Source organism: Schistosoma haematobium, chromosome 1 (assembly GCF_000699445.3).
Source record: "Schistosoma haematobium chromosome 1, whole genome shotgun sequence".
NCBI classification, from domain to species: domain Eukaryota; kingdom Metazoa; phylum Platyhelminthes; class Trematoda; order Strigeidida; family Schistosomatidae; genus Schistosoma; species Schistosoma haematobium.
The window spans coordinates 55,443,056-55,466,280 of record NC_067196.1 but is presented as its reverse complement, the minus strand read 5'-3'; the positions used below and the strand labels follow the sequence as shown (position 1 = coordinate 55,466,280).

General features: G+C 33.3%; 1 protein-coding gene across 2 annotated transcripts; it reads left to right on the top strand.

Moving 5' to 3' along the window:
- Positions 1-14,709: 14,709 nt before the first annotated feature.
- MS3_00001647 (uncharacterized protein) lies at positions 14,710-22,894 on the top strand (the record flags this gene model as incomplete). Of its 2 annotated transcripts, XM_051209116.1 has the most annotated exons (2): positions 14,710-15,592; positions 21,955-22,894. In XM_051209116.1, the coding sequence occupies one exon, from the start codon at positions 21,986-21,988 to the stop codon at positions 22,775-22,777; it is 792 nt and encodes a 263-aa protein (XP_051074543.1). The 2 variants fall into 2 exon arrangements, with proteins under 2 accessions (XP_051074543.1, XP_012799746.1); XM_012944292.1 differs by lacking the exon at positions 14,710-15,592 and having other exon boundaries at positions 21,812-22,777.
- Between the last annotated feature and the right edge of the window lie 331 nt (positions 22,895-23,225).

The following is a 23,225-nucleotide window of genomic DNA, read 5'->3' as shown; positions in this document are numbered from 1 at the left end:
AATAACTTCTTATATAATCAATAATTGAGAAAATCCGCTTACATTGCAGTTTAAAAATTTGTTAAAATAAAAACATAACTACTAATGAAATGATTCATTGTTGATTTATTAGATACTATAAATGACTTGCCAATTATTTAGTTAACATGGTACAATAAAATAGTTAAAAAGTATTTGGCAATTTAGGTTTTAAAAAAAATTCCAGTTTTTTTCCTTCGGTATTATAATCATGATTGATTAGTTAAAATGTATTTAATTAATTATTGTAATAAATAATTCTCTTTTTTTTAAAAAAAAAATTACACAGATTTGAGGCTTAATTCTCTAATAAAAATAACAATGATAGTCCCATAAATTCATAATATGTTTGAGTGAATAAATACAGTGTAATTTCTGGTAGATAATTTTCGTTTATCTCAAACCAGATCCCAGTCGTGGAAGAAATCAGGAAGAAGCGCTGGAAGTGGATAGGACACACATTGAGGAAATAACCCAACTACGTCGCAAGGCAAGCCCTCACATGAAATCCTCAAGGCCAAAGGAAAAGAGGAAGACCAAATAACACATTACGCTGAGAAATGGAGACAGACGTGAGAAAAATAAACAACAAATGGATAAAACTAGAAAAGAACACCCAGAACAGAGTAGGTTGTAGAATGTTGGTCAGCGGCCTATGCTTTATTGGGAGTAACAGGCGTAAGTAAGTAAGTGATCGTTTTGATAATTTCAGGTCGTTACGTTCATGTAGTCAAGTATTTCCAGATGTTTCAGTTTTACCCTATTCAATACTGTAAAAGACTAAGTCATTTGCAATTTAAAATTAGAGTGGTCTGTATAAAATATAGGTTGTTAGACTTGTCTCTTTAACTTGATCATATTTTGCTTGTCATGGAATATTTACATATACGTTCCCATTTATTCTTACAATCATAATATTTTGCATCAATAATCCTTGGCAATTATAGATACTGTTTAATTTTTGATTTCTCTTTTAGGATGAATACGTTCAATCGACTCATGATTTTGTGCAACACTACATTAAAGTTACACATTAACACCATTGGATGTCGACTTGGTGGTATAAAAATTGGACGTTCGCGCGCGAGACCGAAGGTCCTGGGTTCGAGTCCCGTGTGTGGTATCACGGATTGGAACTACTGAGGAGTTTCATGCTGAGACGAAATGGCCATCCAGTACTTCTAAGCTTTCAATGGTGGCCTAGCTTACATGGACTCGTGAATTCAACTGTGAAAATATTGCAATCTTCACAAATCTCCATACTGATAATTATGTAATAATTAAAATGCTTCTATCAAGTTAATTACTATAATTAAAATAACCCATAGTGTCATTGAATAAGAAAAAGAGAATTCAGTGAAGAAAATTTTCTTTTCGACGAAATCATTTACTTGCGCTGTACAGTTGTATATATAGTTATCTGGAAAATGTATGTCTATTATCATTGTTTGCCTCTGCTTCAGAGGTAAATTGAATTGACGGGTGACAATTAGTAAAACTATTCAAAATTTCATTAAGGTCCATGTCTCCATCACAGATAATGAAAGTATCATCCATATATTTTTTACATAAATGAAAACTCTCAATTATTGGTCGAAGTACCGGGTTTTCTAGATTGGCCATGAAACAATCAGCCAAGAGAGAATCCAATGGAGAGCCCATTGCAACTTCATCTTTTTGTCTATAGAAATCATCATTACCTTATGCAAGTTTTCTTGATTGTTATTCAGTTTATTACCATGACCTTTTCTTGTCGTTTTTCTTTATATCTGTCAACTGGACTATCAGCTGACTCATAAACTATTTTCTTCCTTACCCCTTGTTTAGTACGTAACCTCGAATCCATTTTATGATGCAATCTTTTATATCCTCCTATAGAGATTTTTGAGGCTGTATTATTAGTGACTGATAAAGTTCAGCTACCTGAGTTATCGTACAACTACTCACCAACGGTATTTATTGATTGCCGTGCTTTATTGTAAGTCGACCGGAGTGGGAAATGTTGGTCTTTCCATGCCAGTTCAGTGGTCCAGAGCCAAAGCTCTGGCCACAATATCCGAAGGTCATAAGTTTAATCTCTGGAGGAGGGTCGTGCTTGCTAAATATTTAGTGGTTTAAAACTTAGATGAAAAGGTTTTCAACAGTTCTGTTTGATATCAACCTTTAAGTACAACTGTCACCTAATACATTTATTCAGTTGACATCATCTCTACGTAAAGATAGTTTGCGTCATGAACGTAGAATGAAATCTAGAACAAAAAACTAGGACAAAATATCTATTCAGTACTCTATGATTTCTGATAGTCTCATAATTTCATATTTCTACGTAATCCTACAGCTTTAAAGATGAATTCATCTAAACGAAATCCTTCCGTTAACTAATGCTTTTATAATTAACCAATCTTTAAAAAAGTAAATAAGTATTCTCTCTACATATATAAAAGAAAACTAAATAAATGCTCTTACTAAATATAGATTTAAACGACTGTTATTCACTGAGAACATACTGTCATGAATTATACCAACATTTGATTCATCAAAATCTCGGTCCTTTAACGCTGCTTTTGTTAAACTAATAGAATGATTATGTAAGTGGGATGACTATATTTATTATGATTTTGAATTAAGATAAAAAGTTTACCTTTTATGATCATTCACACAGATATTCAGTAAAACTAACCAAATATTAGTTTAATTGTTCAGTTTACAATTCTCATCGTATATTTACAGTTAGTTTACTAAAAAATAATGGAATCTACTCCAAAATACCAAAAAATGAGCATATATATGTTAAAGATTTCTATAAAATATATAAGAGTTCAGAAATTTTATTCAACTGGAAGGTATTAACTATCTTTTACAGATAATCTATTACTATGTCATAAACCAAAAAGATTGTTTAAAAAGTTACTTTTATTATACATGGTAGATATCTCACAAAGTGTTTAATTTCATTTATCTCAGATAGGCTATGAGAATAATTTAGATGAAATATTTCAAGTTTAAAGTAATTAATGCTTAACTCAGTATAAAGGGTTAAATGTTTTACGTTAATCAATATATTATTGTTACCTCTTGATTCCACTAGATCTACTTTAATTTCGATAATGTAATGAGAATTACGTGACATATTAGCGCAATACATTTCGAATAATCTAATCACACATATACTTGTTAAGCGAGTTTATATTACTTTACCATTCAGAGCAATCGTTCTCTGCCATTAAGTGCGACGGAACACATACCCAAATGGCTGCAGAAACAAATGGATTCCAACGGCCAAATAAGATCATAGGATAGACAGAAATCTTTCTCCATTGAGAAACAATTGATTGAGACTGATCATAAGGTTGACATCAAATCACCATTCGTAGTGTTATACAAAAGCCTTCAAGGATGTATACTAAGGTTCATTGAAGCCTTAGATATACGGAAACTGAAACCCATTTTATGTGTTGAAAACAATTTGTTCTTACCCTTAACCTATCATGGTAATACTGATTTTTTGTGTACTTTATTCTTCTTTGTTATGGCTTACCTTTAACTTGTCTAGTTGACCTTTTAATTTTCATATAAGAATGTCATAAGAAGTATATGTGTGATCAGATTGTTCGAAATGTATTGCTCAAATCTATCACATAATTCTGATAAACTTCGTCTTTTCATTGCATTATCGAAATTTATCAAAGGGACTAATTGTTTTAAACATCTACTTCAGTTGTTTCATTTAGATCTAAATTCTTTGAATAACTTTGACGTCTGTTCAGATACTAATGAACAATGATAAAGTGAAAATTTATTTGTAGAACAATTATATGTTTTTCTTTAGTTCAGCTTAATATGATGAGAAGTAAAGTAACGTGATAAAAGCTATTCTGATTCAACAGAAAATAATCCATAATAAAATTAGGTAAATTCAGTGATCTTTCTTAGTTGACATGTATAATTTATTTTAGATTCTTCTCATGATAGTATTCATTTTCTATAAGAAAGTATTAAGTAAATGACTTAACAGATTTCACTTTCATACAATATAAGTATTGCTAATGAAGTCGTTTTTATTTACACTTTTTTAATTGACAGATAATTCCCATTTAAACATTAAAAACTAAAAACACGATGTTCAGTGAAGGGATCTCTTTGGCCTTAATATTATTTTATCATTACTGTTATTACTATTATTACTTCATTCCCCCTTACTTATGTCTTAAATTCTCTTTATTTTATTCATAAATGCTCATGATATCACCATACTTACTTTTACACCTTTATGACCTTTAATGACCTTTAATTATTGTAACAAAAACATTTTAATAAACGGAATACACCCATTAAGACATTAAATAAGAAAGATTAGTTCAGCGAAGAGTTCTCTTTTCGGCGAATTCATTTTCAAAGCTGTACAATCACAAATATACATACTTATTTTTACAGGATGATAATAATACTGATAATAAACTTCTATTAGACATGGTGACAGTGAGGTGAAATAAACAAAGGTAATAAAAAAAATTTAAAACAAGGAAAGTTTAATAATCGTTTGACAGTTAATGGCTTAATTATTCATCAAAAGATAGATACGGAAATTATCATCGGTAAAAGATGGCTCAGCATGATAAAATAAAATGTTGAAATAGAGCTGAAATGTGATCAGAATGATCGTGGAAATAAAAACTAACCAGTTGGGGGTAGGTATATAGGTCGTTCGATGCGTACTTTATCCAAAAGAATTCAAGAACATTATCCGACGTGGCTAAAATGAGGATGCAACGGCTTAATAAGAAGTTCTATAATCGAACACCTTGTGAACACAGGTCATCCAATCAAAACAGACTCTGCGTTCGAAGTCATCTACAAGGTAAGTAGAAGTCTTCCTAAGACAATTAGACTTCATCTTCTCTGCATTGCCGAAGCAATAGCCATACATCTGGAAAAACCAGAATCGTGTGTGCAAAAGAGTCTGGTACAACCTATTCTTCTACCATGGTCTTAATGTCTTTTTTTTTCTCATTTTCATACTCTTCTTCATTTACAGCCATCTGCTTCACCTACCGCCTTCCCCTTAAATCCTCTACCCCCAAATGGTTTATTTTGTTTCCACGATCATTCTGATCACATTTCAGCTCTGTTTCAACATTTTATTTTATCATGCTGAGCCATCATTACCTGATGAATATTTAAGCCATTAACTATCAAACGATTATTAAACTTTCCTTGTTCTCAAAATCTTTATTTTAATACCTTTGTTTATTTAACTTCACTGTCACCATGTCTAATAGAAGTTTATTATCAGTATTATTGTCATCCTGTAAAAATAGGTATGTATATTTGTGATTGTACAGCTTTGAAAATGAATTCGCCGAAAAGAAAAAGATTTTAATCATTTTAATCATCTTATTACATTCACTAAATCTATTGTTATTATTCGTATTACGTAATCTAGTATTATAATATTTCAACTATATCATCTTGGTTATTTGTGTTCACATTTCCTTACGGAATTAGTACCTTACCAAAAAATGATGGATAGTGGCTAGCAGTGGAATCCAGGACGCGCGTTTCGTCCCACTTGGAGCTCGTCAGCTAAATGTACCTGCATCTCAGAGAGTTGATGTTCACTCTGGGACTCAAGTGCACTGCTAGCCACTATCCATCACTGCTTACAAATAGCTTGTGAATTAAGGTAATATCGAGGCATACGCACAGTATGCACATATGCCAATAACAGACTGATCAATTACAGTCTTAAACCTCAATGGGAAGATACAAGTCAAACAATACCAAGTGAACTTAACAAAAAATGTTTCATATATATAGGATTGTACAGCTTGATAATTAATTCATTGAAATGAGATTTATTCGTTGAACTTCATGTTGTTTTTAAATTTTTTAAATATTCTTTAATTCAGTATTGCAGTATGTGTAATGAAGTTCTCGACTTATATTTTTTCACTATTTATTGTCTCATTGAATTGAATATTTTTATCAATTTAATATTCATCTTGTTGTGCTAATAAGGTATAACAACTTGGATCGTTGCATATATATGCATGGTTCTACGTTGTAGCTGACTGACTGACTGATTGTCTCATTGATACCAACTAATTTGTTAACGTTTATTGGATTTTAAAACATAAACTAATTTGAAATGTAATGAAAAGATGAAACAACTTTAAACAATTCTACAATCTCAATAACATTTTTCCTAAATGAAAACAATGTTGAAAAACAAATATATTTAATTTTAAATCTCATCTTCATTTTTACTTCTATGGTATTATTACTTTTGTTACGCTTTAAAGATCTATTCAGACATTTGTGTTATAATATATAAAACAAATAAAAGATTATTTACGTGATGATATTTGTTATCAATGATTGATTTTCCTTCAAAAATTATTACTGTTATTTGTTAACTCAGTTAATTTCTTACATGATTCAAGACATTTTATTCTAAAACGAACCAACGGTATATATAAAAGATTCTATAGAGTAAATAGTTAAAACAATATGTTGTGTTCGTGCAAATAAGAAGGTGTATAAAATTATTAAACTCACATTGGAACATAATTTGATTACAGTAAAATAATTAAAATGTTTTCGTCACATGAATTATAGGTGTTAGGAGAGTTCAATGAAATACAATGATATGAGAAATATACACCAGTAAAATGATGTGAATGTGAGAGATGCGTGGAGAGAGACAGATATTTTCAAATGCAAAATCAATGTAATGAAATGAAAGTAAAATAGTATTAACAATAAGAACACTAATACTACCGCTTCAGCTACTAATACCTCCAGTAATAACAATAACAATAATAATAATGATAGTTTAGGACATGGTTTAGGCAATGAGAAGATATGCTTCTTTTGTTCACTTAAGATTTCATTTCGAAGATGTGAGTAGCTTCTACTGTTTTAATGAATTGCATGCAAAGAAATGTTAGTTGATCTGAACGAATTGTTTTTACAGATATACCGAGTAATTTGGTCATATATACACCTATCAAGACTTTACTAAATCACGGTAGTAGTAGTAGTAGTAGTAGTAGTAGTAGTAGTGGTAGTAGTAGTAGTAGTAGTAGTAGTAGTAGTAGTAGTAGTAGTAGTAGTTTCGAATGCTGTTGACAGCTGATTTTTATGTGTGGCAACTGAAATATTTTTACTTTCGATAATCACTGTAAGTGTGAGTTGATCAAACCTAGTCGAAGTATGTAATCATATAGGTGTGAAACTATTAACTTATTAATGCTCAAATTTCCGCAATGTCGGTCGGCTGTTCTTAAATCTGCGACGATTTGTCCATTTCTCCTTCAGGTTTCGAAAATTTAGTACAACCATCTTAATTTGTTCAATTAATCTTGACTATCAAGCAGCACCATACCAGATTCTTCGTCAGATTCATATAGAATTATAACTTCATTTTCACTTAAATGTATTACTCGTTTGTAAATTTTTTAGGTCAATTAATTTGTACTACTGATTTGTATCAATGCATCATTGAGAACAATAAAGTAAGTCGACATTTTTGTGGAAATGCTGAAACAAGATCATGAGTAAAATACGCTAGTTCTTTGGATGGTTTTTGTTTATAAATTGTGTTGGTTTTAGAGATGATAATACCGAATTTAGGACTCAGTCAGAAAACCTGTATTTGAACTGAAGAACAGGAGTGCAACTAAACACATACTTTTCCCAAGTTTTCAGAAAACATCTAATTTACGTATACTGGTTTAAAAATCTCCAAGTGTTTGAACTTGGTTTTGAGTGTTTACTTTTTATCGTCATGAGGTCCTTGCTTCCATTCAATAGACATATAATTTCATTGAAATCGCAAACCAGTCAAGGTAAGACAACCACTGAAAACCTGAAAGCATTGAACATCCGTTTCGTTGTAGTCTGAAACTCAACAACAATGCTCATGAACGACCCTGAGACTCTGAATCACACACACGAACTTCTACACATTATTTCCATTCACTTTGAAATACTTGACGGAATTTTTGAGCAACCATTTTTTGTTTTTTGTATTTTATGTAGTATGTTTTATTCGACTTTGTGAAACTTTTTGATTTCTGAGATATGTTCTCCACTGTTTGATTGGAAAACGTTTCCCTCCTGACATGTTCACACCATTTTAATGTCACTACTAATTAAATTATATTTATATATAGGCGATTTCAAAACGGATTATCATTAGCTTGGATTGTTGTAAATAATTTAATCAGAGGACAAAGTTTATTGTGTATTTGTCACCTATTAACATAGTGCATTCCAGACAATGATCTGTGAATTAATTACGTCACTTCAAACCGTATCTGTTTTTTCAAAAATAGTTTGTATCTATTAAATGTGATCCCGTACTGTCGATTTTACCTTTAAATATTAAAGATTATATGACTACTCTTTTTTTCCTTTCTACCCTCATAGTTCACTTGCACCTCATTGTCCAGTTTTACTGTACCTTTCCAAAGATATTATCTAAGTGTCAGAATTTGAAGTAATAATGTAAAAACTGTTCATTTTGACGAATGAAATAGTTCAGATATACGCCGTCTGATGATTACATCCAATAAATTAGAAATAACTTTTTGATAAATGTTATTTGTGCGTCAACAATATTTTAGTTTCTATCGTAGCTACTGACGATTCTTTAAGTAGTAGTTATACTCCAGTAAAAGTATTTAGCATAAAATGTTTACAGAACTGTTATTAGACAATAAAAGTTTAAATATAGTCATACTAAAATAATGAGGAATGAATTGGTCAAAACTTCTCATTCTCTAGGCATCATAAAATAAGATAGTGCGTTCAGTATCGATATTTTCGTTTTGTAATGTTGATTATATGTAGTACATACAATATATGTTATAATACACACAACTGATTAAGCATTGAGTAGTGACCAATAACTTGTTTGTTTACATTGAACATCTCAATGATAATGTCTCAGGTTGTGAAGCTGGGTGATACATGATGGGACCCCTCAGATATCACCGGTTCCCTCAAAATTATAGGTACATCTTGTTGATGGGTCCCAGATAGCACGAAAGCTTGTCTAAGGTTTCCTGCCCACAACCTCCAACCATGTGACAAACAATATGCAGCTTACTTGGAGTAAGACTGCACTATAGAAAGTTTTGTGTTTTAACTATTAATTTAATATGAGTAGAACCATCTTGAGCTCATTAACATTACAATATAGTTACAAGTGATTTAACTGATATCTAATGATCATCTACGGAACAACTTTAGTCGTATCCACGTTAATAGCGAATGTCGCTTAAGCCATCCTGAGGTTGACTAGTCAGGAAGGTGAAAAAGTAATTCAATTTATAAGCAGTTATTCAGATTGGTGGTAGAACCCTCGAGATATGATGTTGAGATATGCACATTTATCATACTTCACAATGAAAATTTTACATTTTTGAATTACGTCTGTCAAGTTTCTTCATCAAACTATTTATGCGTATGTAATACATGTATCTTTTAATACTACTAGCATGCAAAATTTTCGCTCATTATTGATGCAAAAGTCAAACGGTTTGTGAGACGGGTACATATTAAAAAGATAAGACCATTTTTATGCAGAATTTCAAATAATAAGTGCTACTGATTTTCAATCAATCATTCAATATATATATATATATATATATATATATATATATATTCAGTAATAACAAAATCATTCATCACAGTTGTAACCCTGGAGAACAAAATCTTTCCACTAGAGTACAGATTATGTTAAATCAAGTAGTTTTTAAAATTGTGTGAAAGCTACCCATTAACCTAACTACCGTTTCATAGCAAAGTTATTGACTTCAGAAAACAAGATATTAATGGAATGTATCACTTTCCAACTATCTTGGAAAAGATTGAAAGAGGACGAGAAACTACATTGGTTCAATGTTATAAAAAATATCAATGACTTGGAAACGAAGCACGAAAATGATGACTAAATCGTTTAATTATCTCCTCTAAAACCATATTTCTCTGGAAATGTCAGCGAAGGTTAACGTTTTTTATATAAACTGTTTTCAAGCTTGATAGCTTCAACTTTATGTTTGCAGTTCCTTACCGTCTGAAAGCATATTTAGTAAGAATTTCTTGGAATCGCAACAATCAAATGTATGCACCAGTCTTCTCTAACGTAAATATTTTCCTACTAAAATATTATGTTTGCCACATAATAAGTATGCCATTCTATGTGGTATCAATTTGTTATTGTTTATGGTGTTTGAAAGTACATCAACAATATGTTTGCACTCTCTGTAAGCACTGTCTTCAGAGGAGATATTCGAAGTTACAAGACTGTATGAAATGTCTTTCCATATTGACAGATCTATGATTAATTAGTGAGCTAATCAATGATTCTCTTCCCCAACTCCATATTTCTAAATATGTTCTTGTTGCGATGTGCAGTTTGAAGAAACCAATACTGCCAATCATTTTCCCATAATCCTTCAAATTTACAACGCATTCCCATTCACTTACAATTTCTTGAAGAATAACGTTCGAATATCGTTTAATATTACTGAAAATTGTGATTTGGATGTAGCCATCGTCAGACAGAATCAAGGTAATTCATTCGGTGGTCAGCTGTTGATCGATGTTGAAAACGACCATACACTATATACAGTCCACAATAATAGTCTGGTCAACAACAAAAACATCGATTGTTGACAGAAGTTGAAATTATTTGATAGCACGAAAGAAACATGATATGTTGGTGGAGTAAAACTTATCATCTTTAAATATCTGATTACTTAAAATGTTTATGATTATAGTGGGACAAATTTAACTGTCATTTATATCTAGAAGCAAACAATTGTGTACTTGATTTGAAGCTGAATTACGTTTATAAATAGAGAACATGAATTGTTGTGAGGGTTGTGGATAATCTAATCATCATAACTTGAATGAATTTAGGAAGAGGAGATTCACTCTGTAGCCTGAAAATAAACATTATCTTGAGATCGATCGACACTGTGTTCGTCTGGAGCTTGAGTCTGTTTCACATATTACACATTATAAAGGAAGAACATGAAACGGAATAAGCAGACTACTAAACAAATAAACCATAATACTTTTAAGGGAAATTTCAATAACATCGGTGAAACATACTACGAAGTTACTATGAAGGAAATAATTGGTAACGATATATTTTGTTGTACTGACCATCCACTGTTAAAGTTAATGGGACTTGACTTGATGTTAAAGCCAAAATTACTACACCATTCTGTATCACGGGATTGTTTTTTACCTTGCAAATACAATCTCCCCTATTAATCATTTTCTGTGCTTTAATTTCGTGTCATCCAAAATCTTGTAGCATAAGTAACTGTTTTTGATGCAAATTTGATGTTTCCGTCACCTAAACACATTTCGAAATGGCTTACAAGAGTATTAAACCCTATCCGAAATCAATTTTGTAAGTATTCCTTGATTGACTAATTTGGATTAATTAAGTACATAAAGGATATATATATAAAAACAAAAACAATGTGCTCCTTTGATGTGAACACTATTTACAAATGTACCTCTTAAGAAAACTATTCATACTTTATGTGACTGTATCATTGAATGACCTTCCGATGGCATTTCCTGTTAACACTTAAAGATTTATTATTATTGTGCACTGATAATGTAAAATTCACTTTTGAGAGTGGGCACTTTCGACAAATTGATTACGTAGCTATGCGTAACACTTTAGGACCGTTGCTGGCCGATGTGTTTATGGCATATGTTAAGAATCTAGCTGAAGACTCAATTCAAAAGATGTGTCTGTATAAACTGATAGACACAATGGGGCTAATCGTTGTAAATCATTATTAATCACTGTTCAAATGTAGTTGTTCCTCAAACACTTGTTAGAGAAAACAAAGGATTTTCTGTTCAAATGCATGTGGAACATTCACTTCAAATTTAACAACTAACTTTACTGACAGATATAGACGGAGTAGAGATGTAATCTCGCTTAATTCATGTAATACTCGATATTTCTCTGACTTAACTAAAAAATGGGTATTTGCATGAAATACTGAGTTATCCAGAATGCTACGTTACGTAGACTGTAAGCTGACTGTATATAGTAAAATAATCAATTCACAACAATACTATAATAATTTTAATAATACGTTTTTTTTTCATTGAGCTTCAAGTATGAAAAGAATGCAAAAAAACATGTCACTTCTTGACCTGTTCCTCTCCAATTGCTAGAACGACTTTATAAAAACCAATATGTTTAGTTAGAAAACATTGACTAAACTGTGTTTATACATTCGTAACTTAACAATTCAACAAAAAATTCATTTTGTTAAGTGTCTCAGTCACGGAATCCGATGAAATTACTAATGAAATAGAATTAGAAAAATATAAGTAATGAAGTTCATACTGCTTTGTGCATAAGAGAGAGTAGTTGATTTAGTAAGTCGATTAAAATTTTAATCTAAGAAACTTATTTAGCCTGTCATACACAAAATGATTCTTGAACATAGAATAAAGACATTCAAGTTAGTTTTATAACATCATTATTGGAGTTTATGTAAACATATGACTTAGGCAGTGTACTAAATTGTTTTTCGTATTTAAACCTTCAGTTAATAGCTTACCATTGGGGGGAACTGGATATTAATCACTTTAATAAATACCGTACAACAACCTTGGTTCAGAATTCAGCCATTTTTTAACAATCTGGACAGAGAAAACTGCCATACAGAAGGTAAAAGTACCTGAAAATCTGATTACATTGTTTTAATAGATATAGGCACGACATTTATATATAAAGGGAAAAGATAATAGGAAGGGCGGACCAACTTTACCAAGCAACATAAGTGAAAAATTGCATTTAACTATTATTTATTACTTCGTTCTAAAAATAAATATTTGAAGGTTAAGTACCAATCTCAAGGCCAGAAGATCCTGTGTTTAATTTCTGGCATTTTTTTATGGATTCCCGCTGCTGAGGAGTTTCATATTGTGGCAGAATACTTGCCCTATTCTCCCTGGTTCTACAATATTTGTCTAAGCATGCTGAATTTGTGATGTAAAACAGTATGAAAATATAACCAGAACTGAACACTTGCCATAATACTTGAGACTTCTTTATGAGAGCTGAATTGAAATCTATGGGACATCGTAGTCGATTTTACTTTCCTAAATGAATTCCGTATTAGGATACAACAAAAAGGTAGCATCCTAGTACATTTTTAGGTTTGTATATAGGCACAAAAGGAGCGAACTCCGCCTGTTACCTTTTTACGGTTACTGCCGGTCCAAAGAGATGATAAAGTAAGGGGGTTGGACATGAGGTTAACAACCCCATCCAAATGAAAACAAACTTGCTAAAAACGCTAACCAGGAAAAACCACTCAAACCACCTAAACTCTCCTGTGAGCTGAAGGATCATATGACGTCACATGGTGAAAGCCCAAGTCACGATACCGATGCCCATTCCAACAACCAGAGCAACAGTTAGCATATGTACAAGCAGTATCTCGAAAATGTTTGAGACGGGAGGAAAATATTCAAGTAGCTCCAGAAATGAAAAGATACAACATGCTGGTGCTCGGAATAAGTGAAACGCATTAGATCTAAGCTGGACTGGAAAGATTTGATTCCAGAGAGTTGCTGCTGTTCTCTGGTCACGATGAAGAAAATGCCTCATACACACAAGGAGTTGCACTGATGCTGTCCAAAGAAGCGCGTAAATTACTTATGAGATGGAAATCTCATTAAAACAGGATCATCAAAACATCTTTCAAAACAAAGAAATAAAGGATTAAGAAGAGTGTCATTCAATGCTATGCACATACTAATGATAGCAAAGGCGACGATAAAGAGAATTTGTATTCGATCGTAAAGATAAGCTCTGAAGAAGATGTGAACATTTTGACGAGAGACTTAAACGCCAATTTTTGAATGGAAAACATCGTGTTTTATGATATTATGGGAAGTCATGGACTTGGAAAGAGCAACGAGAATGGTGAGAGATTTGTAGAATTATGTGCATTCAACAAAATAGTGATAGACGGCACCGTATTCCCCACAAACACATTCACAAAACTGCATACGTTTTACTGGATCACACTACAGTGAATCAAACCCTGTTGTGATCAAGGTGAAATTGAAGCTAAGGAAGCCCTAAACAACTGAAGAAACAGTATTATGAAGGTTTGATACAGCATGCTTTCGTGATAATGACAAACTCAACTAATTCCAGATAGCTCTCAAGAGCAGATCCCAAGCCTTACAATATCTAATGAAACTACTGTGGCGGACAATTGGAAATAGATTAAAGAAACATTAACGTGAACAAGACAGGTGTTGGGCGGCTGGGAGCATCAGCACAAACAGTGAGTCTCTACAGAAACCCTGGACAAGATTCAAGAAAGGAAGAACAAGAAGACGGAAAATAACGGCAGTCGAAAAAGAACAGAGAATGTCAAGGCACAGATCGAATACACAGAAGAAAACAAGAGAGTGAAGTGGAGCATTACAGCCGACAAGCAGAAATACGTGGAACACGTAACGGAGACAGCTGAAAAAGCAACAAGATAGGGCGATATGAGACAGCTATCTGATCTAGAGAAGAAACTAGAGGGGAAATATTATAAGTCAGAGTAACCATTCAAAAACAGGGAAAGTAAGACAATCACTGGGATCCAACAACAGCGGAACGGGTGGGCAGAACACATTGAACAACTCATGAATAAATCATACCCACTGAACACATTGGACATCGAAGCGGCACCTACAAACGTTCTGTGTTATCCACTCACGAGCATCTTTAACAGATTCTTCTCAACTAATCTCATACAGAAAAGTTGGAGAAAGATAAAGAAAGTGTTTGGCAATAAGAACGTAAATTTTAGACCCATAGCATTAACTTCATATTTTCTTAAAACAATGGAAAAATTATTGATACTTCCGCTTCAACCTGCACTAAACTAGCAAATTGATCCATATCAGTTTGTTTAAAAACGTAAAAGAAGCTTCTTAGGTGCTGCTGTTGTTTTGTATCATGATATAGTGTGCAGCATGGAAATGGGTAAGAAGTATGTTCCATGGGTTTATCTAAACCATACGTCTGCCAATGACTCGATTTCAGGAAAACTTCTGCAAAAAAAGTTGATCAGTGTTAAAAATGACAACTAGATAACCAACTGGTTATGCTCCTACCCCTCTGGAAGGAAACAGAACACTGTGTTTGTAGGAAAGTGTTCGACGTCTCTAATATCTCATGCAGGTGTGCCACAAAGAGCTGTTCTTTCACTCGTCATCTTTTCTCCTCTATTATTCATGATCTGCCATCCACCACAGAAAACACTTGTTAAATATGCGTACGATCTCACTGTGTGTTCCGATTTCGATCATTTCAAACACCCTTGAAATGAATGAGATCTTGTGTCACATTGAACGATGGTCTGTTGTTAATGGTCGCGCACCTGATCGGACTAAATGTCAAACTGTTAACTCAAACCAGAAAAATGAACAGCACCTAAACATCCTGTTAGAATCCCGTAGAGGTTATAACATTGGTGAATCTTTATTAAAGGTCATTTATCTTGGTGTAAGTTTCTCTTTTGATCTCTGTTGGTCTTCCTATGCTTTATTGTTGTATAAGGGAGTTCTCCATCTAACTTACTACATAAAGAAGCTCAATGCTTTGCCATTACTGGACATTCACTGATACGATTTGTTGATTCTTGTATATTATCTATTATTCCTTACTATTGTCCATAAATTTTCCCAGGATTTTGAGAAAAAGACTTTGATGTATTGCGAAGAGTGATGAAAGCAGTTAGCAAGGTGTGTGATGAATCATTTCGAGTCATTATTAATATGGTTGAGGGTAGACATCTAAAGTCTTGCAAGTCAGCTCATGGCAAATGTTATCATATCAGACAATAAACATCCACCTAATTCATATCTTTCTTTATGTGTATCATCTGGTAGGACGATATCTCGATACATTAGAGTCCACTCACGCAAGCAACAGTATAAAAACACTAGAGTATCTCAACTAGGAAATATACTGCGTGACGAACAAAGAGTTAGAGATGACGTAGTCAATAACTTGCAGTCTTAAACATGAATATATATATATATATATATATATATATATATATGCAATTATCAGTTTCTTTCATCTCTTTTCCTATCTTTCTTTGCAAAGAAACTTGCTTAAATAACTTGTACTGAGAATTCTATATTGTACCAAAAATATGACATTGAATAAAGCAATTAATAGTAATATATAGATTGTTCATTTCATCTTTCCCCTCCACAGCTGAATTTCATTCGAATTACTTCAGCATATTTTGTTTCGATTAAATATTTACAACTTTAGCATAACACAGTTCCCAAAATAAATTTCCTCTGAAGCACGACCTACAAACGGTTATTTATTATATTACCATAGGTGAAACGTGAACAGTGTTTGGTTTATTAAAACAATTGGAGACAATTTGGGTGGATATTTATATCGAGATGAGATCAACAGTAACGTTATTTGAACAAAATATTTTAGTCGAAAATACATTTTATTTTGATATCATCACAAGTTATTTTTACCTCTTTTGTCTTTGTACACAAATCGATTTGCGATTGTAAACGTTTCTATTGACAGAATTTTTTTAATTACCCACTATTACTTCCTAATATTCTTTGATTAATAGATAAAGTTTAAACGTTAGAGTAATTAACTCAATGCTGTAACACAGTTTATAGTATTATGTATTGGATTTGGTTTCTTGTACTCGTACATTCTAACCTTTCTACTGCATTGGTTATATTCTTGTGAAAGACTGTCTATTGTAACAGAACATTTATGGATTCATGGTAGTACAGCTTATATATATATATATATGATAAACACTTTAATGGTTCGTAAAGCGAAATATTTTAAGTTTATCCTGAATAAGTGTCAATTAGTCGGTTGATTACATTGGGATGAATGAATAAAATCATTCATATACGTATCTGTATTTTTTCATTTATTCTATTTTTAGAAAAGTTAGCCTAATCTATTTAAGCTGTACTACCATGAATCCATAAATGTTCTGTTACAATAGACAGTCTTTCACAAGAATATAACCAATGCAGTAGAAAGGTTAGAATGTACGAGTACAAGAAACCAAATCCAATACATAATACTATAAACTGTGTTACAGCATTGAGTTAATTATTCTAACGTTTAAACTTTATCTATTAATCAAAGAATATTAGGAAGTAATAGCTGTCAATAGAAACGTTTACAATCGCAAATCGATTTGTGTACAAAGACAAAAGAGGTAAAAATAACTTGTGATGATATCAAAATAAAATGTATTTTCGACTAAAATATTTTGTTCAAATAACGTTACTGTTGATCTCATCTCGATATAAATATCCACCCAAATTGTCTCCAATTGTTTTAATAAACCAAACACTGTTCACGTTTCACCTATGGTAATATAATAAATAACCGTTTGTAGGTCGTGCTTCAGAGGAAATTTATTTTGGGAACTGTGTTATGCTAAAGTTGTAAATATTTAATCGAAACAAAATATGCTGAAGTAATTCGAATGAAATTCAGCTGTGGAGGGGAAAGATGAAATGAACAATCTATATATTACTATTAATTGCTTTATTCAATGTCATATTTTTGGTACAATATAGAATTCTCAGTACAAGTTATTTAAACAAGTTTCTTAAAAAAAGAAAAGCTAAAACTATAGAATCTCGTACCATTGATGTATTCTGTGTCTCCGAACCGCGCATACAGGATCCTAGTGTGGTCATTCACTTGACCCCACCTCGGCAAGACAGAGAGCCGTCGAGATACACCCTCCGTGTATCTGGCGACCTGATGGCTAGACCTCCAGGAGTAGACATAGCACTTAGTACGAGGGCAGAACAAGCACTATTAGAGTGCATCCTCCTAAACAGTCGTCAATTAGCTGTTTGGTTAAACGGATCCTTACGAACTCGGTAGGATAGGGACACACATGGTTGCCTTTTTGTCGTTTCTGCCTACGTCCCCACTGACTACAGCTCGGATGAAGTGGAAGATGAATTTTACACAAATATTTCTGAACTTCTTCAGAAAGCTAAACGTTCAGACATAGTACTCGTAGCAGGTGATTGTAATGTCCAAGTAGGTAGCTTAAGCCAGACAGAAAGGCATGTAGGTGGGTATTTTGGTATCCCGGCTCAGCGAACAGATAATGGTGATCATCTGCTGCAACTGTGCTCAGACAATCGTTTATTTTTAACAAACACTAATTTTAAGCATAAGGAGAGACATCGTCTAACACGGCGATTCCTTGCACCAAACCAACGATGGGCTCAAATAGACCATATTGCCACAAGTCATCATTAGAGAGGGTCGATAGAAGATTGTCGCTCATTCTGGAGTACCTGCTTGTACTCCGACCATACTCTAATACGAGCACACATCTGCCAGCGTCTCATTGGACGCAGAAAAGCCACACTAAGAAGACCCATTAGAATGGAAATGAGTGACGAGAAAACCAAAATTAGATTCCAGGAACAACTGAGGTCACGCTTATGTAGTTCTGAAAACGAAGGTGACCCAGATGTTGCTTGGAAATATATACAAACAGCTGTAGAAACAGGAATGACATCTACAGGTGGTTTAAACCGAAGAGTTTTAAAAAAGTCACTGGACTTCTATGTCTATTGCACTGATGGATTTTCGTAAACTCATCCCAACAGGCTCTGAACACGATGAAGAGCGAGAACAAATCAGATCTAGGTTATGCAGAAGTGGACAACGAATGCAAAAGAGATGGAAAAATTGGTGACTCTATGTAACACAAGACAGCTCTACAGAATAATGGAAGAAAGTGGAATTAATAGGTCAAGTGTAAGTAAGACAATCTCGGGAAAAGACGACACTCTTATCTGCTCCTAGTCCAGACGTTTAGAACGATGTGCGGAACATTTTAGGCAGTAGTTCAGCTGGCCTTCAGTTACTCTACAACCACTTACCATTTCCAGAAAGCCTGAATGGAACATTGAAGTAGGTCGTTCAACTCGAATTGAAGTGAAAAAAGCTATAGCTAATCTGAAACGAGGAAGGACAGCTGGTTCAGATTGATTTGCTCCAGCGGTCTTTAAGTCTGGTGGTCTAGTTTTAGCGATTAGGTTGACTCATATTTTAGCTAAAATCTGGGAGTTGTATGTAATCCCATCTGACTGGTCGCAATCACTGATTGTCCCGATATACAGTAGGGATCAAAATCATGCTGTGATAACCATGAAGTTAGTTTAACTAATATAGCATCTAAAATACTAGCCTTAATTGTTATTGGACGCCTAACTAAGACTTGTGAACTGCAAACACGAGGAAATCAGGCTGAACTCAGACCTGGTCGTGGCTGAATCGACCACATATTCACCACTCTTCAGGTTCTAGAGCACAGACATGCTGATCGGCGTCCGACAATGATAGTTTATTTTGACTTTAAAGCAGCATTTGTGTTATATCCTAGTGAAGATTACATTACGAGTAACATCTGAGACTTATTAATGGACTATTATTATTTATATATTCTTATGGTATAAATATTCGGTAACTAGATTATGTATATCTATATTTCCCTTGTTATAAGCTTTATTTAAACCTATAAATTATTATTGCACGATTTATGGTTCTTAAGCTATGTTCAGTTTATTGACTACTGCCTCCCACGTTCATAGTCATTTTTTGGCTTTATTGTGTTTAAATGTTATTTCTTATTTTATGGTGCGTTGAGGTCTGTTTGGTTGATATATAAACCTAGTATGTCTGAAATAAATGATTCGATTCGATTCGCATATTGGAAGCTGGTATTTGGTGTTCTGAACTCAAGTGGACGGGCTAGGCGGACATATGACCAAATAAGGACACTAGGCTGCCCATACCGGTCGAAAGTCATTGGTTTGGCACAGTGCTAAGATAGTATTAGTCGTATTTGATTGGTGGATAAATCACGTGATAAAAGCCGGACATAAAGTCATAACAATTTTCCTGTGTAGAACAAGATGTTCTGTTGCAGTGTCTGTTACTGAAAGCCGTACCTCAGAAGTGCATAAACCTTGTGAAGGCTCTTTTCTCGAACACTAGTAGTTATCTGACTTTTCAACCCCAAGTGTTGTCCATCAAGGCTGTTCACTTCATCTAATTTCACCTATTTCACCTATTGCTGAAAATAACTCTCTTACCGTCTGGATTTTCGGGCATTGATCTTTTTTCAATAGGTCCACTTATCGACTTAGAATACGCAGCTGATATGGTCCTGTTTGGTGAAGACGCTGTTAAAATTCAGTCTTTTGGTAGCACTGTGCAACAATGCCAGGATGTTTGGGATGCGTCTCTATCCCTCTAAATGCAAGTTGTTGCTTCAGGACTGAACTGCGTCAACATCTGGACTAAGGATTGGGAGTGAAGTAGTCGAACACGTCGACAACTTCACTTACCTTAGAAGTCTGATCAGCCCTAATGGGTTGGTGTCTGACGAAATCTCACCACGAATTCAAAAATCTCGTTTGGCTTTTACCAACTTACGTCACCCATGGCGAAGGTGAGATATCCGTCTATCAATTTAGGGACGAGTATACTGCGCAGCAGTTCGTTCTATCCTACTTTACGGCTGCGAAGCATGGCCATTAGGAGTAAAAGATACTCGTAAGTTGCTAGTATTTAATCACAGATTTCTTAGAAATATTGATCACATCTGCTGGGAACACCGGCTAAGAAATAGTGAGGTTGGACGTATGGTATTGGGGAATGATGTTAAATCAGTTGATGAGGTTGTAAATCTTCATTGACTGAGATGGTTGGGCCACGTGTTTCGTATGCCTAAACAACGTTTACCACGACGCACAATGCTGAGTGGTGTTGGAGACGGTTGGAAGAAAGTTAGGGGCGGTCAAATCAAAACGTGGCATCAGTCCTTGAAGTCAATGACGTTTAGTCTAAGTCATGTTGTTAGATGCAGACTACTTAGTTGGGGTCCACGTGACTATCGTAACCGATGGTTGGAGACTGGGTGACATTGCGCAGAATTGATCACACTAGCGTAGGTGTATACACTAATTGTCTTCCTTTAAACTATGAGATTAAAATCGCTTCAGATCTTTCTACATACTAATTCTTTCTTCCTGTGCTATGTCCTTATATGCAATCTTTCTTTTATATATTACCACCACTGAATTAACTACTTCTATGAATTTGATGTTCATCTTGTTGTGCTAATGAGGTATGGCGACTTGGACCGATGCATATGTGCCTAGTCCTATGTTGTAGCTGACTGACTGACTGACTATACATTTTATTATAAATCCTCATAAACCATATGATAAATAATATTTTAAAATTTTAGATTTATTTTTGAGTGTCAACTGACTGCCCATTTTTCGTCATTATGTTCTGATTTGAGTTGTGGTTATTGCAGTGATTTCCGTTTGCCAGTATTACGACAGAACTACAAAAAAAAGCCACAAATGAGGGTTTCAATTTAAAGTATTTACTTACATTGGTAAATACACCTAATCTTTAGTCCCAAAAACAAAATAATAAAAGTCCATTGCCACATGGGATAAGTATTCTAAACCAATTAAAATAATTTAGGCTAGTTATCTAACAATAAATCTGTTAGTGTCGCCAATCAGAAATGTACTCGTAACTCATATAAAGTAATAATATTTGTACCAATTTATCATGAAAAATAATTGCAGGAGTTTAAAGAATATTCCCCCTAAAATAAGATTTATATTTTCAATCTAACTGAAATTTAATACAATGTGTGATACACAATATGGAATAATTAACTTCGTGTTTGGTAGAAATTCAGTTTCACATATCATTGATGCGATAACGCTTGCAATTTCGTCTGTTAGTATATTTCTTAATCCAATTTTATTATTTTATATATTTAATGTCAGCATTGGAACACATTTTCTTGGTGTATTGATAATGTTACAAATGACATTTGAATGGCTCGCTTCAGCTACTGGTATGCTATATGCATTTTGTCCAAGTATTAAAACTAATGAGCTATGGCTACGACTCATTGTATGTCATATGTGGAGTAGTACATTTATGTACAATCTATTCATTATGTTCAGCAAATATAACGTTATGTCAATGTTGATAGAACGATGTTTCCAACTATTTTATCCTAATAAAAACATACTCGACTATCCGCGAACTGTCATTGCATCCTATTGTTTCGCCATGATATATATCACAGCAATTAATTTGAGATTTACTGTCCTAGTCCAAATAGATACAAATGGTAGATGTGTAACTGTAGGACAAAATCCTGCAGATGAATTCCATCGTCAACAACTATTAATTTTCGGTTATTTATGTCTAGTATTACTGTTGATTTTACCGGCTATTGTCATAACAACTTGTTATATTCTAATATTAATTCATTACATAAAAATAAAACGTGCGAATAAAAACTTCAGAGGTTTTAATCCATCAAATCAACAGCATATTCTAACGTTACTCATAATTATTTGGTCTTTCGAATCAACGACAGCAAATATTTTAGATATGGTTATTTTTTATTATTTTCAAAATTATGGTTACGTTGAAAAATCACGTATACTATTCAGTGCAACTGAATTAGTACGTATAATCTATTTTGTTAGCCGAACACTTAGCTTATTTATTTTTATTCAAGCAATTCGTACCAAATTCATTGAACATTTCACATTTATTACTGGTTCCTGTTTGAAAATATTTAAACGTCGTTGAATGGGACATCTTTTCAAAGTGATATGAACTTACTTATTTTTCCATAAATGTTAATCTAATAAGTCTTAATATCTAACTATTTCTTTAGAAGTAAATCTTTATGAACGTGATCTGCTGAAATGTTTTATTGTAATTAATAATTTATAAATAAAATCACTGTTTTTGACTTTTGATCTATCTTTTATTCATAAAAGCTGTCAGAACTTATAAAGTGAGAATTTCAGAAGTTTGACAATTATTGCACTTTTGTAAACTTGTTCCCGATTGCATGAATAACTCACTGATGACAATGGTGGACGTGTCACTCAATTTTGTGGATTAGTTGAAGTTAGACATTAACACCGTTGGATGCCGGCCAGCTCAGTGGTCTAGTTGGTTAAGCGCCTGGCGCGAGACTGATAGGTTCTGGGTTCGAATCCCGCGGGGCGAAGTCATAGGTACGCACTGT